General features: G+C 39.1%; 1 protein-coding gene across 3 annotated transcripts in view; it reads left to right on the top strand.

Moving 5' to 3' along the window:
• Positions 1-13,268, top strand: part of col16a1 (collagen, type XVI, alpha 1) — a 158,553-nt gene that overhangs the window by 121,439 nt on the left and 23,846 nt on the right. For all 3 annotated transcript variants that reach the window (XM_057827320.1, XM_057827319.1, XM_057827321.1), the window contains 18 exons: positions 1,355-1,390; positions 1,752-1,787; positions 1,885-2,013; positions 2,241-2,285; positions 2,593-2,628; positions 3,815-3,868; positions 6,018-6,068; positions 6,147-6,290; positions 6,392-6,427; positions 6,855-6,962; positions 7,131-7,253; positions 7,348-7,401; positions 7,487-7,528; positions 7,820-7,855; positions 7,932-7,985; positions 10,165-10,233; positions 10,319-10,372; positions 12,901-12,927. In XM_057827320.1, coding sequence (XP_057683303.1) covers positions 1,355-1,390; positions 1,752-1,787; positions 1,885-2,013; positions 2,241-2,285; positions 2,593-2,628; positions 3,815-3,868; positions 6,018-6,068; positions 6,147-6,290; positions 6,392-6,427; positions 6,855-6,962; positions 7,131-7,253; positions 7,348-7,401; positions 7,487-7,528; positions 7,820-7,855; positions 7,932-7,985; positions 10,165-10,233; positions 10,319-10,372; positions 12,901-12,927 — 1,134 coding nt within the window. The remainder of the gene's footprint in view (positions 1-1,354; positions 1,391-1,751; positions 1,788-1,884; positions 2,014-2,240; positions 2,286-2,592; positions 2,629-3,814; positions 3,869-6,017; positions 6,069-6,146; positions 6,291-6,391; positions 6,428-6,854; positions 6,963-7,130; positions 7,254-7,347; positions 7,402-7,486; positions 7,529-7,819; positions 7,856-7,931; positions 7,986-10,164; positions 10,234-10,318; positions 10,373-12,900; positions 12,928-13,268) is intronic.

Below are 13,268 nucleotides of genomic sequence, written 5' to 3'. Positions count from 1 at the left end.
AATATTTTGTACATTTGTTCCAAAATTGTTCAAAAATACTCTCAGGCTAAACCAAACTACTATTTCAGTATCAAGTTAACATATAGCAGTAAACAAATATACAAAAATAACAGTAAATAAAAAACTCCAGTCCCCATTCTGTATCAGCAGCTTTAAACTACATTCAATTAATTTAATGTTGTGAATCAACCGTTAAAGTTATTAAAATTGCTCCCGTTAATCCATAATTTCCCTTTTGTCAACTTTCGACATATGAAAGTTTTAAAACTATTTTAAAGATAGATTCAAGTCAATATTTTACCGATTTAGGAGTATTTTAGATAAAAAGTTAATTAGGTTTGCTTGGAAGGTTCGCTACAACAGCCTTGCAGAGAAGGCGGCCGTTTACTACGTCTGCATCTAGCTTTTTGTAGATGTGCTGCAAACGCTACCGTAGTGCAACTAGTCTTATATAAATGATATCTACCGTAACATTATGTGGATGACGTACTTTTGTTGCAGCTTCAGGTATGTTGTTGTGTTTTTTTATCTCGTGGCATGAGTTGAGCTAGAGCCGTGAGTTGAGCATTGGCATTACCCGAGGGGCCGGGTAATGAGAAGCATGATGTTTAGCTACTCTCGCTTCGTTGCTCATTGACCGCGCGGCGCGCTGAGTGTGTTGTACTTCCGCTTTACTTGGCATATTTCAATAATCGGAATTTGGATGTTTGTGAATCGTTCTCGAATCTTCCACGGCCGAATCGCGAATAATCTAAGAATTGGAAATTTTGCACACCTCTAGTGTACATACAGTAGTTTATAGCAGGGGTAGCCAACTCCGGTCCTTGAGGGCCCCTATCCAGCTTGTTTTCCACGTCTCCCTCCTCCAACACACCTGACTCAAATAATCAGGATCGTTATCAGGCTCCTGCAGAGCTTACTGATGAGCTGATCATTTGATTCCGGTGTTTTAAAGGAAGGAGATATGGAAAATAAGTTGGATAGGGGCCCTCGAGGACCGGAGTTGGCTACCCCTGTTTTATAGTGTACGTATGTATTGCAGTTTTCTTACAGTTTTGCAGAAATATATTTGGCCTAGGGGTGGAACTCGTCCTTGCAATTTCACCAAAGTGTTGCAAAAGCTCTAAGGAAAGCAGTTCCTCATTCTGCTCATTTAGTATCTTTTTAAATGGAATCTGAAATGATAGGTGTGCAGGAATATGAAATTCTCTGCAACAATTTTCTATTCCGCAAGTGGCTGTCAACTGCAGTCTGTTACTGAAGGTGGATAAGTTTAAGTAGCAGAGTTTGACAAAGTGGGATACGGCCTCACTCACTGACAAATAACACATCTTCCTATCTCAATATTCAACAGGGACTTCAAGGTGCGGATGGAAAGGGTGGGCAGAAGGTACAGAGTTCTTATTTCTTTATTTACTACTTACGTGTGTTTCATTATCAAGTGCAAGTTCTGTGCAAACAAACACATCTGTATCCAAAGATTCAGATATGCATGGGCTTTTGCAGAGCAGTGCATGTGGAAACAAAAATGTATTTCCTTTGAGCGCTCCCACACATGGTCAATTTGCTCGATCCATGCCCACATGTGCACAAAGCCCACCCAAGCACTTTGTCATGCACACAGACCCCACATCTGGCTAATTACGTTGACCCGTATGCTTCCGAAGCTATGTCTAGACACGACATCTCGAAGCAAACATGTTCATCAGGGAAAGAGGGGATTATAAAGTTTTTTTTTTTTTTTCCTGTAGGGAGAAGCAGGATCAGATGGTGTTAAAGGAGAAAAGGTCAGTTTGATGTTTGCATTGTCAAAGTTTAAGCACACGTTTGATATTTGTTCAGCACTTGTATTTATTGCACATATATTTTGCTTATATTGTTCAGGGCGAGCCATGCACTATGTGCCCCACTTTCGGTGAGTTACCCCAAAACCTGGTCCCTGGTGTTGGCAGTCAAACTCTTCAAATAAAGGGACAAAAAGGAGAACCAGGAATTGGAATTCGAGGAGAACAAGTAGGTCTAACTATGGAGTTCAGTAATAATTACTCTTGGTTGTTCATGGAACTTTCTAGGGGAAAAAAAAGAAAATATGGTAGCATGAAATTGATTGGGTAATTGCCTTCCTTTGACTATATATGCATTTTTGTTTTTGTTTGCATCAGTGTTTTTCCTTGCATGTGTGAGCCATGATAAGAAACTTCATTAAAATGATGCATTGTTTCACTTTTTCTCCCCCATAGGGAGATGCTGGAAATGTAGGACCACCTGGCCCAAGAGGAGAGACAGTAAGTAACATGAAAAAACAAGACTCAGAGTAGGTGACCTCAATAGCAGAGTACACTTAATATTTGTACAAAAGGAAATCATTGAGTTATTTTTTTAATGTTGTCTTTTAATGGACTCCAGGAACTCTATAATCACTGGGGTACACTTGCTTTCATTCTACGCATTTATAGTTGTTTTAGTTAGTGGGAGGCCTTGGAGAAAATTGTAGATAGCTTTGAAGTAAATCCATTTGATGTGATTTTTTTTTTTTTTTTTTAATATTATTAATGTGAGAAATTCAGATTTTTTGTGTTTGCTTTTTTGCAGGGTAATACAGGTAGAAGAGGAGCTGATGGTAAACCGGTGAGTTTAGATTAACCTCTATATAACCGAATGTTCTTGTGCTGTCAAAATGATCGCGTTAACGGGCGGTAATTAATTTTTTAGATTAATCACGTTAAAATATTTGACGCATTTAACGCGTGCACGGAATGACCCGCTCATGCATTGCCTCAAACAGTTTACAATAACGCTGTTTTTGCTCATTGAGAGCGAAAAGGCAGAGAAATGCGAGTGAACACAGGTGTTCATAGGACCGCGCCTTTTATTGGTATAAGCTTAGGCAACTCTGTCACAACAAACATAACTATTGTGGCGAGAGACTTGGAGAAGAATGACGGGAGATGATCTTTTTCTTAACATCCTTAGTTGAACACTACGCAGAACATATACCATTTGCAGCACCAACTGACAGTCATGGTTGCCCAACTTCCCATCATGCATTTGGGCGGAACAGTTAAGTTGCTACAGTATCATTTAGAGAAAGCTCAATAAAAATAATATTCCTATCTCCCCAAAAAATAATGTTCACAAAAAGAAAAGTGCTCAATGCAAAGAGAACTGGCATTCCCAATCAAAATACAAAGCTATGCAAAATACCCATAAAACTTACTCAGACTTTGCCTTGGCTAGATCTCTAATTAATGTAAAACTCTCCATTGACACCTTGTAGTGTATTTCAATCACTACCTTATGTTGTAAAGACACTGTGGAAGAGCCCATGTGATATCCCACTTGGCAAAGTCAACAACGGCGAGCTATTAGTTTATTTTTTGATTGAAAATTTGACAAATTTTATTAAAACGAAAACATTAAGAGGGGTTTTAATATAAAATCACTGTATCTTCTACTCAAATTTATCTTTTAAGAACTACAAGTCTTTCTATCCGTGGATTCCTTTAACAGAAAGAATGTTAATAATGTTAATGTCATCTTGTGGATTTATTGTTATAATAAACAAATACAGTACTTATGTACAGTATGTTGAATGTTTATGTCCGTCTTGTGTCTTATCTTTCCATTCCAACAATAATTTACAGAAAAATATGGCATATTTTAGAGATAGGTTGAATTGCAATTAATTACGATTAATTAGTTTTAAAGCTATGATTAACTCAAAGAAAAATTTTAATCGTTTGACAGCCCTAGAATGTTCAGATTCATACGATGATGTTGTCCAATCATGAAAAGATTATTATCCTCAAATCAGGGAAAAGTTGGTGCTAAAGGACCTCCAGGGAATAATGGAGCAAAGGGGGAAAAGGTATGAAAAGTCTATCATAACAATCTGGTTACAGACTACATTCCTATTTATTCATGAATTGTGCATATAATGGTATGAAAAAGGATCTGAACCTTTTGGAATTCATCACAATTCTGCATAAAATCACCATCAATCTGATCTGATCTTTGTCAAATCCCCCACAGATGTAAAAAAAGTGTCTGCTTAACTAAAAATAATAATAAATATTTATAGGTTTTCATATTTTAATGAGGATAGCATGCAAACAATGGCAGAAGGGGAAAAAGTAAGTATGGGAACCCTCTGCCTAAAGAGACTTAAAGAGCAATTAAAACCAATTTTTAACAATAAATGTAAGTCAGGTGTGTGCCCAATAACTGATGAATGGTTTAAAGCAGCCCTGCCCTCTATAAAACACACACCTGGTCGGAATTGTCTTGATGAGAAGCATTGTCTGATGTGCATCATGGTTCAGTCAAAAGAGCTGTCTGAAGACCTGCGATCAAGGATTGTTGATTTGTATAAAGCTGGTAAAGGACACAAAACCATCTCTGAAAAACTTGATGTCTATGTTAGGTTTTGTGTTGATTCCCTCCTAGTGTGTCCTTGTAATTGCCATTGATTTCACCTGGTGTACCGCTCCTTGTGTGTCCTCCAATCTGTGTCCACCTGTGTAACCCATCTGTTCCTCATTGTCTCGTTACCCTTTGTCTGCGTGTGTATATAAGCTCCCAGTTTCTTTTCAGTCCTTGTTGCGTCATCGTCAATGTCCACATCCATGGTCTGGTCAGCATTATTCCAAGCCCTCGTGTTCCGTGTAAGTTTTTGAAAAGCAGTCTTTTGTTAGTGATAGTTTTGTTTGCCTCAGTGCTATCTTTTAATTACCACAGTCTTTGTTTTGTACTTTGTTTTTAGTTGGCTTTAATTAAATCATTTTTGCACCGCCACCTGCCTTGCCTTTTTTTGTTTCCCTGCAATTGGGTCCACACAACCTGCCTGCCTTCCCGCGTTTCCCTGACAGTTTATCAATCGACAGTCAGATAAGTTGTCTACAAATGGAGAGAGTTTGGCACTGTTGCTTCTCTCCCAAGGAGTGGCCGTCCACCAAACATGACGCCAAGAGTTCAGCGCAGAATACTCAGAGAGGTAAAAAAGAACCCCAGAGTGTCTGCTAAATCACTGGCACAGTCCGTGCAAACATCAGCTCTATGTAAAACTATGGCCAAGAATGGTGTTCATGCGAGGAATCCAGGTACGAAGCCACTGCTGTCTAAAAAAAACATTGTTGCTAGTTTAATGTTTGCAAAAAGGCACTTGGATACTCTACAGAAGTTTTAGCAAAATATTTTGTGAACTGATGAAACCAAAGTTGAATTGTTCTGGAGCAACACACAACGTCACATGTGGAGGAAAAAAGGAACAGCTTACCAACATCAACAGCTCATCCCCACCATAAAGCATGGTGGAGGGAGCATCATGAATTGGGGCTGTTTTGCTGCTTCAGGGCCTGGACAACTTGCAATCATCAATGGAAGAATGAATTCACAAGATTATCAGAATGTTTTGCAGGAAAACCTGGAGCCATCGGTCAGACAGTTGAAGTTGAAAAGAGAATGGATGCTGCAACAAGACAATGATCCAAAACACAGAAGTAAATCAACGTCAGAATGGATTCAGAAGAACAAAATACACATTTTGGAGTGGCCAAGTCCAGACTGGACTCGAACCCCATTGAGATTCTGTGGCATGACCTAAAGACACCGATTCTTGCCAGACATCCCAGGAATCTGACTGAACTACAGCAGTTTTGTAGAGAACAATGGGCCAAGATTAGTCCTGATTGATGTGCCAGACTGATCTGCAGCTACAGGAAGCGTCTGGTTGAAGTTATTGCTGCTAAAGGGGGCCCAAAAAATATTAAATGTGATGGTTCACTTACTTATTTTTCCCCCTTCTGTCATTGTTTGCATACTATTCTCAAAACCTACAAATGTTTGGGTGGTTTTAGTTAAAGCAGACAGTTTTTTTTTTCATCTGTGTGATTTTGACATTTGATGGTGATTTTATGCAGCAATGTGAGAAATTCCAAAAGGTTCAGATAGTTTTTCATACTACTTTTCATCCTCATTGGTAAATACGATTATTTTTTGTGATGTTTTTAAATTGCTAGGGAGAAATTGGACTGCCTGGTCTTAGTCTTCCTGGCCAGAAAGGGGAGCCGGTAAGGGAAGACACATGTACTCATTAGTTGAGTGATTGTTGAGCAAACGAACCTTCATTACCCTCCGCACTTGTCAAGGGGGAGTGTGGTGTGTGCCAGCCATACGAGGTTGGCAGCGGACCTGCTAGCATCAAGTTACCTGAGGGAACACGAGGCAACCCCGGTGAACCAGGCCCTCCGGGCATTCCTGGACTTCCTGGGGTTGGGGCAGATGGCAAACAGGTTCAGATGCTAAATGCGAAATGAAATCCAAATAAATTGCAGCAGAATAAAACAGAGACTGTTTAGGTACATGTTCACAATACGATGTTACTCACACACAGGGCCCCCCGGGTGCTGCTGGAGAAAAAGGTGATAAGGTATGATTCTGATTCGTCAACAGCTTCACACAACATCAAGTAGGCTTTGTCACAGTTGGACAAAAATGAAAATACATAAATAAAGCCATTTTCTTCATAAGCTTCATAAAACAACAGACTTTAAATGCCAATGTGGGCCTAAGTAGGTAGTTTGAACATCATTACTGATTGGAAGTGATCATGGATTTTTCTAGAAACTGTGCCAAGATAGTTAATTATATCAGGTCCTTATGTTTAATTTACCAAACAAATTATGATTAAATGGTGCTTAAAAATCAACCAATAACTGAGCCAGGCTCCATTAAACGATCTGTAATTTCCTATTCAATAACTTTTTGTGATGTTTAAAGTTTAAGGGTTTGAACAGTTGTCAATATCTTCATTCTATGTGTCTTTGCATCCAAACAATATATTGATGATGTGCCAGGGTGACCAAGGTGACAAAGGAGATACTGGATTCAATGGTGCTCCAGGAGTCCCAGGACTGCCTGGAGAGCCCGGACGTGATGGACGGATTGGCTTAAAGGGAGAGAAGGTACTTATAAATCTGTTGTTTTTGGGCTATTTGCTGCAGCATTTTAAATATGTGTAGTGTAAAATTTCAAAATGCGGGATGTTATCTGCCACAAGACTGAGATTGGGAGAGTTTGGTAATTATGATTTATTCCTCAAGGTTTCTGTTTGAGTTGATCTGTTTTGCCAGGGTGACGCTTGTACCAGCTGTTCATCTCTGGGCACTGGAACGGGTGATGGTGTTGCTGTCCCTGGGCCAAAAGGAGAGAGAGGAGAACCTGGCCCCCCGGGAGAGGGGAAGACAGGCAAAAATGTTAGTAAAGCATGTTTTTGAGTCTTTGCCTCTTACCTAGGCCTAGGAAATTGTTGATCATTCGATCATATAACCCTCTGCCCATTTTTTATAGGGTAAACCAGGCTTACCAGGGATACAAGGGCCTCCTGGTCTGAAAGGAAGCAAGGTATGGATGTCCATTGCCTGACTGTTGTAGTTTTAGTAGTGACATTTAAAAGCATTTAAGGGAATATGATGCTGTGACCATACAGGGAGAACCTGGGCTTGCAGGAGTTGGCCTACCAGGTGAACAGGTAAGCCAAACTTATTTGACAACAAAACAAAACAAATTCTGTAGCTCTTTTTATGTCAACAGCAGATGTTGCAAGTCACACACAGCTTCTCTAACATTTATACTAGTATTTGAAAAACACCAATTTCCTTTATATCTTTGTTTACATTGTTCTCATCGGTCAGAAATAATTACAGTATGCTCCAGTAAATCTAGTGCAGGTTCGGAAAATAAATGTTTGACTATGAAGTAAGCCTCACATAGGGGAACGAAGGCAGTTTTTGACTAGTTCTTTTCTTAATGTAATTCAAAGGGTATCGAGGGACCGATGGGACTTCCAGGTGCTATTGTAAGTTTTACCCACTTTGCAGAATATGTTCCTTTTGATAATTTATAGTGTTGTCTAAAATGCGTGATTTGTTCAGGGACTTCCTGGATCCAAAGGAACGCCTGGCCCTGCAGGATCTGCTGGAGAAAAGGTAAGCTTTTCATTAAGGAAGAGTATTTGTCTTATTTCAATTTGCTCAAATTTTGTCTGCAGCACAAAAAGATATGTTTTGATTATGACTGACTGACTCTAATGACTCTGACTCTGATTTTTGTGTCGACTCTTAGAAATTGTTGGCTAGTTACTAGTGTTGCACCAATACCATATTTTGACCCTGATACCGCTTCCTGACTGTGCAGTATTGGCTGATACCGATACCATACCGATACCATACTGTTTATATATGGCGGAAAACACAGACAAGGCTGAAAAAGAAGTTTCTGCTTATGGACCCCTCCTTAAAATAAACTGCTGTATTTTAAGCCAAAAGAACTGTTGCGTTTGATAGCACAATATGTCTATATGCTGCCATAGCAGATTCATGCCGCATTAAGCCCCTGAACTATTTTTAATTTGTCCGTTTGACCCTGGAAACCCCTGTTTACAGACGTCGCGCAACCGCTTTTGTTTCAACCTAGCCATGAAAGAAGGTAAGTAATCATATTTATTGTTCGAAATGTCTTTCATTTTTACCTTAGAATCATTAATTGATGTCTAATATTTACTTTAACAAAAAAAAAAAACGGACAACTTTAAAAAATTTTCACTCTCATATTTTAAACTTTTAAACAAATTACATCACAATGAACAAATTGGTGTCTGTAAAAGTCACGGATATCTACTTCATAACTATCGCTTAATTGTATTTTTTTCGTTACTGTCGCATTTTCCCCAATATTTTAGATGATAAATAATCAATCCAGACAAAGAAAAATTAAAAAAAATAAATAAATAAAAAAAATGGGTGAATAAAAAAAAAAAATCCGGTGGTGGCCATTCACATTTGTGTCTTGACACTCGGTGATACATGCTACATGGAGTTTTTGGATCGAAACAAGGTAAGTAAGCAATATTATCTAGTTAAAATAGTGGCGTCTTTAATTCTGCTCTCGTGTGCTCTCATCTCCGGTTAGGGTTTTGCTGTTTAATTTTTTTTTTTTTTTTTTTTTTAATGCCCTCCTGTTCAAAATGTTTCTTCCCTCGGAAAATTGAGATTTTAAGCTTTCCAATGATGTATCACACATGCATATTGGACAATTTTGAAAGTTGGCATAATTGGGGGTCTCAGAGTGGAACTTCAAGTCACCTGAGTGTTTTCTGCCATATATATATTTTTTTTCAAAGAGCTACACACTTGGATGTGAATTAATTCAGTAGAAGACAACAAAAGTAAAGTACCTTTGACTTCGGGATGCTCCAGTTGAGCAGCCAAAGCTTGGCCGGTGTGTGTGATCCCTTGAATTCATTCGCATGAAGTACTACGCTTTCCAGTCTGCTGTCAAGCTAAGCAGAGAAAGTTGGGAGACTTGGCTGCTCCAGACATCGGTTAAAAAGCATATGGCCCCTGCCTTCTAGAGCTTTTCTAAAACATGTTTCGTTACTTGATTTTTTTAGTGCAGGATAGTCTCCTTAATGTATTTGGGGACCTAACTTGGGACCTTATACTTAGGTACTGCGTGAGCCATAAAAAGCAGGATTCCCACGCTTTCAACGAAGGCAAGGGGCAGGTTACAGACAACAGTCATTTCAGTGATTTTTTTAGAGTGCTGTCTGTCTTGCTGCTTCACTCTTCTCGTCTCACTGCTTAGGGTTTGTTGCTGCGGTCCATCCCCAGCCATTATAGTCGATGCTGAAATATTCCGAAACCGCCGCCATTTTCTTCTCCTACTCCCAGTTTGTTTTTCCTCCATATAAAAAAGCTGCCCCAGCATTGGTTAAGAGCAACTGTTGGCCCGCTCTCATTGGTCTGGATTAGGTCAATAGTGATAGCTGCTTGGCATGCAAAGTAATCACGTGTGATCACACAACACAGAGTGTAGTATCAGGAGGAAACAAAGTTGAGTTCAGTGTTACCGGACCGGTATATGGTATGGGCGCCCTGTTTGTTAGTACTCGCTGATACCGATACCAACATTTCGGGCCGGATTGGCCCCAACTGCCGATGCTGATATCGGTATCGGTGCATCAGTACGAGGTACCTTTAAATGGTGCCTGACAACAAATAATGAGAACATCATCATTGCCAGAAATACTCTTTTGATTAGGTTGCCAGCTCGATGTATCCAATCGTCACTTACATCTGACCATAAATGCCATTTGTCTCTTCTCAGGGCCTCAGAGGAGATGTTGGACCTCCAGGCCCTCAAGGACCAATGGGCATTGGTGTAACTGGACCACCAGTATGACATAATTGCGTCTTTTATGAAACCATTTGTTCACTGCATACGCAAATAAGATGTTAACGGCTTTAACTTTCACCCACAGGGAAGAGATGGCATCCCAGGCTCCCGTGGCGTTCAAGGAGCTGATGGCAGACCTGTAAGTTGTGTTCTTAATTAATGGTTAAAATCATTTGTAGCTCTTTCACGCATACATTGGCAATTTCAAATGATCAAGGGCATAAATTGGTATAGAGACAGTAGGGAGATAACACGAGCAAATTTTCAGGATGCTAAAATTGTCCCACCAACTTTTAAGCAATCTTATTTGCATTATAAATAGGTCTTTGAGATTGTCTTCCCATATCCTGTAAGGATAGAATTGACCCTACCACTATTAAGTGAATTATTTTCCTGATGTTCAGACTTCGATTTATTTTCACTTGCTGAATGTGCCAGTCCATTTTTTCCCCCTCAAACGAACGTGAGATCGACTGATGACTTGCATTTATTTAATATGAATTTATTGATTTTCTACATTATTTTATTTCAAAGTATCTTTATTTGCAGCCGATACATTTATCTCAGATAATCATACATTCATCATAAATGAGGTAAAAAGTTTTCATTTTTTGTTGCGTTTGGCCGTGCTTGTGGACAAAAGCAGTAGTGTTGTACCTGAAGGAAGGCTCCATTTTTTTATTTATTTTTCTTATACCCTGACAGAGAAGTTTTTTCAGTTATTTAATTTATTTATTTATTTCGACAAATGTTGAGTGTTCTTAAGACAAATGTTATTTTTTTGCATTCCTGGATAGTTAAGAGATTATAAACAAGTTTGTACTTATTGTGTATGTTATTGAAGTTATGTTCGAATATTGAAATTTAAATTTGCTTCTAAAATCTAGACATTTGTTCTGGAAGTTATCAAAATGTTTCTTTAGTAGTTTTTGAAAACAAAGGTTTGAATCGAATAGTGTATCACCTGAACCAATACATATGAAAGTGTAAGTCAATACATATATATTTTTGCATTGATCATTTAGGCCAGTGTTTTTCAACCTTTTCTGCGTCACTGCACATTTTTACATTGGAAAAAATCTCGCGGCACACCACAAACCAAAAATGTTCCAAAATTACTTTCTGTACAGTATATTTAATTATGAAATCATTTCTCAATACTTATACAAACTCATTGTGAAACTTGAGCCTGTATGGATGAACACAAAGCCGATATCCTTGCAGGAATCTACGTCAACAGCTCTTAGTCTCTCTGTTTTTATTTTTTTTTATAGCAGTTAGGCTTGAAAAGCTCAGAATTGTCGGACGGGGACTTTAGAAATGTCTTTAATCGCAACCATCTCAGTGAGAATGGCTTTGCAGGCAGGTAGTATTGCCTGTTTTTTGGATTCAGCAACAAGTTTGGCAACAAGCTTTGAGGGCTTTCTCATTTACCTTTGTAGTGTTTCTCAAAAAAGTTGCCGTTTTTCTCTGTTTTCATGGAGGCGAACAAAATAGTCGATCGACTTGGTTTGAAACGAGAGCAAATTCAACTGCTCGTGTCACATTCAAGAACTGCTCGGATTTTTAGCCATCAGCTACCTTGCTGTTTTCAACAATATGTTGGAATAAAACACGGGAGGATTGATGGTCTCAAATATGGATGAAATGGAAAGGACACTTTCGTGTATATTGACACTTGACGACTCTAATCAAATGATGTACAGTAGACGTGCTGTGGTCCATTTTTTGACAGCAAGGAGGCAGATGGCTAAAAATCTGAGCAGTTCTTGAACGCGACACGAGCAATACATTGCTCATTTGCACACAACTGCAAGCTTCTACCTACTCCTTTCCTACTGCAACTTTTAACGCGTAGTAAATAGGATGCGTGCATAAAAGTAACAAAAGGGGGAGAAGCTTCCACTTATGCACATTTATTCACAAAAAAATAATAATAAATCCACCTTGACCACTCGTCACTCAGCTCAGCGGTACACACACACGCATCTGCAAAACTCCAACATAAATGTAAGCAGCAACAGAAGAAGAACATATTCAATGTAAATAAAGCAGCGCCACCGTGTGGTGGATGTCAGGAGGGACACCATTTAAGGAGGTGACTGTTACAAACTCCGCCCGGCGATGTTAAAAACATTTTAAAAATGCGATATTGGATAACTTCTCGCGGCACACCTGACGATCTCTCACGGCACACCCGTTGAAAAAACACTGATTTAGGCTATCAATTAATTAGGTTCATATTCGTGAGAAGTGAAGCCCTGATTGGGTGAACGGGGGTCAGCCTAATCTGTTTAGTCCTTTTAATGTCCCATCCCCAGCAAAAACTGTATAGTTTATGCTGTCCCTACCAATGTTGAGACCACATCTACACCATTGCAAATGATGGCTAAAGATGTATCGAATCAACTAATTTGCACTGTTGCCCGTTTGTGTTAGTGTCTTTTAAACTCAAGTACTGTTTTCTTTAGAGAAACTTATTTTTGTATTCCCCTTGACAACATTGATAACCAAGGGTGTGTGCGTGTATATACAGTGCATAGAACAAAGGCATTGTCTTCTGCTATCTAATCCAAGGTCCCTTGATCTGTGCTCAGCTCACGGCCCTGAGCTTTCGTCTTGATTAACAAAAAAATGTGTGTGTGCATTGTGTGTCTACTCTTGCAGGGACTTGATGGAGCTAAGGGGGACAAGGTAAATCTACTATTTTGTTTGGATGAACTGATCTATGGAGTAAGAATGTGAGAGGGCAGAACAGATGGTACGTTCTCTCACACACATGCCGTACACACACCTACACACACAGGCCATAGGGCATAGATATAGAAGCAGTAGAGGTGACAAATGCATTGTGACTGGTAAACAAGAGTAGTTTTGCAGTCTTTTGTCAGCAGTTGCCCAAGACTATTACTTACCATATTCATCAGATTCCCAACCAAAGGTGTATGTCAGGGTGAATGAGATTAGAAAATAGCATAGATGTTGTACTTTCAAGAGTTATCAGAGTTTAGTTTGCGGGGATTTCACCTGCTTTG

Source organism: Corythoichthys intestinalis, chromosome 22 (genome assembly GCF_030265065.1).
Source record: "Corythoichthys intestinalis isolate RoL2023-P3 chromosome 22, ASM3026506v1, whole genome shotgun sequence".
Taxonomy (NCBI): Eukaryota; Metazoa; Chordata; class Actinopteri; order Syngnathiformes; family Syngnathidae; genus Corythoichthys; species Corythoichthys intestinalis.
The sequence above is the reverse complement of the archived record's forward strand: the minus strand, read 5'-3'. Positions and strand labels throughout refer to the sequence as shown.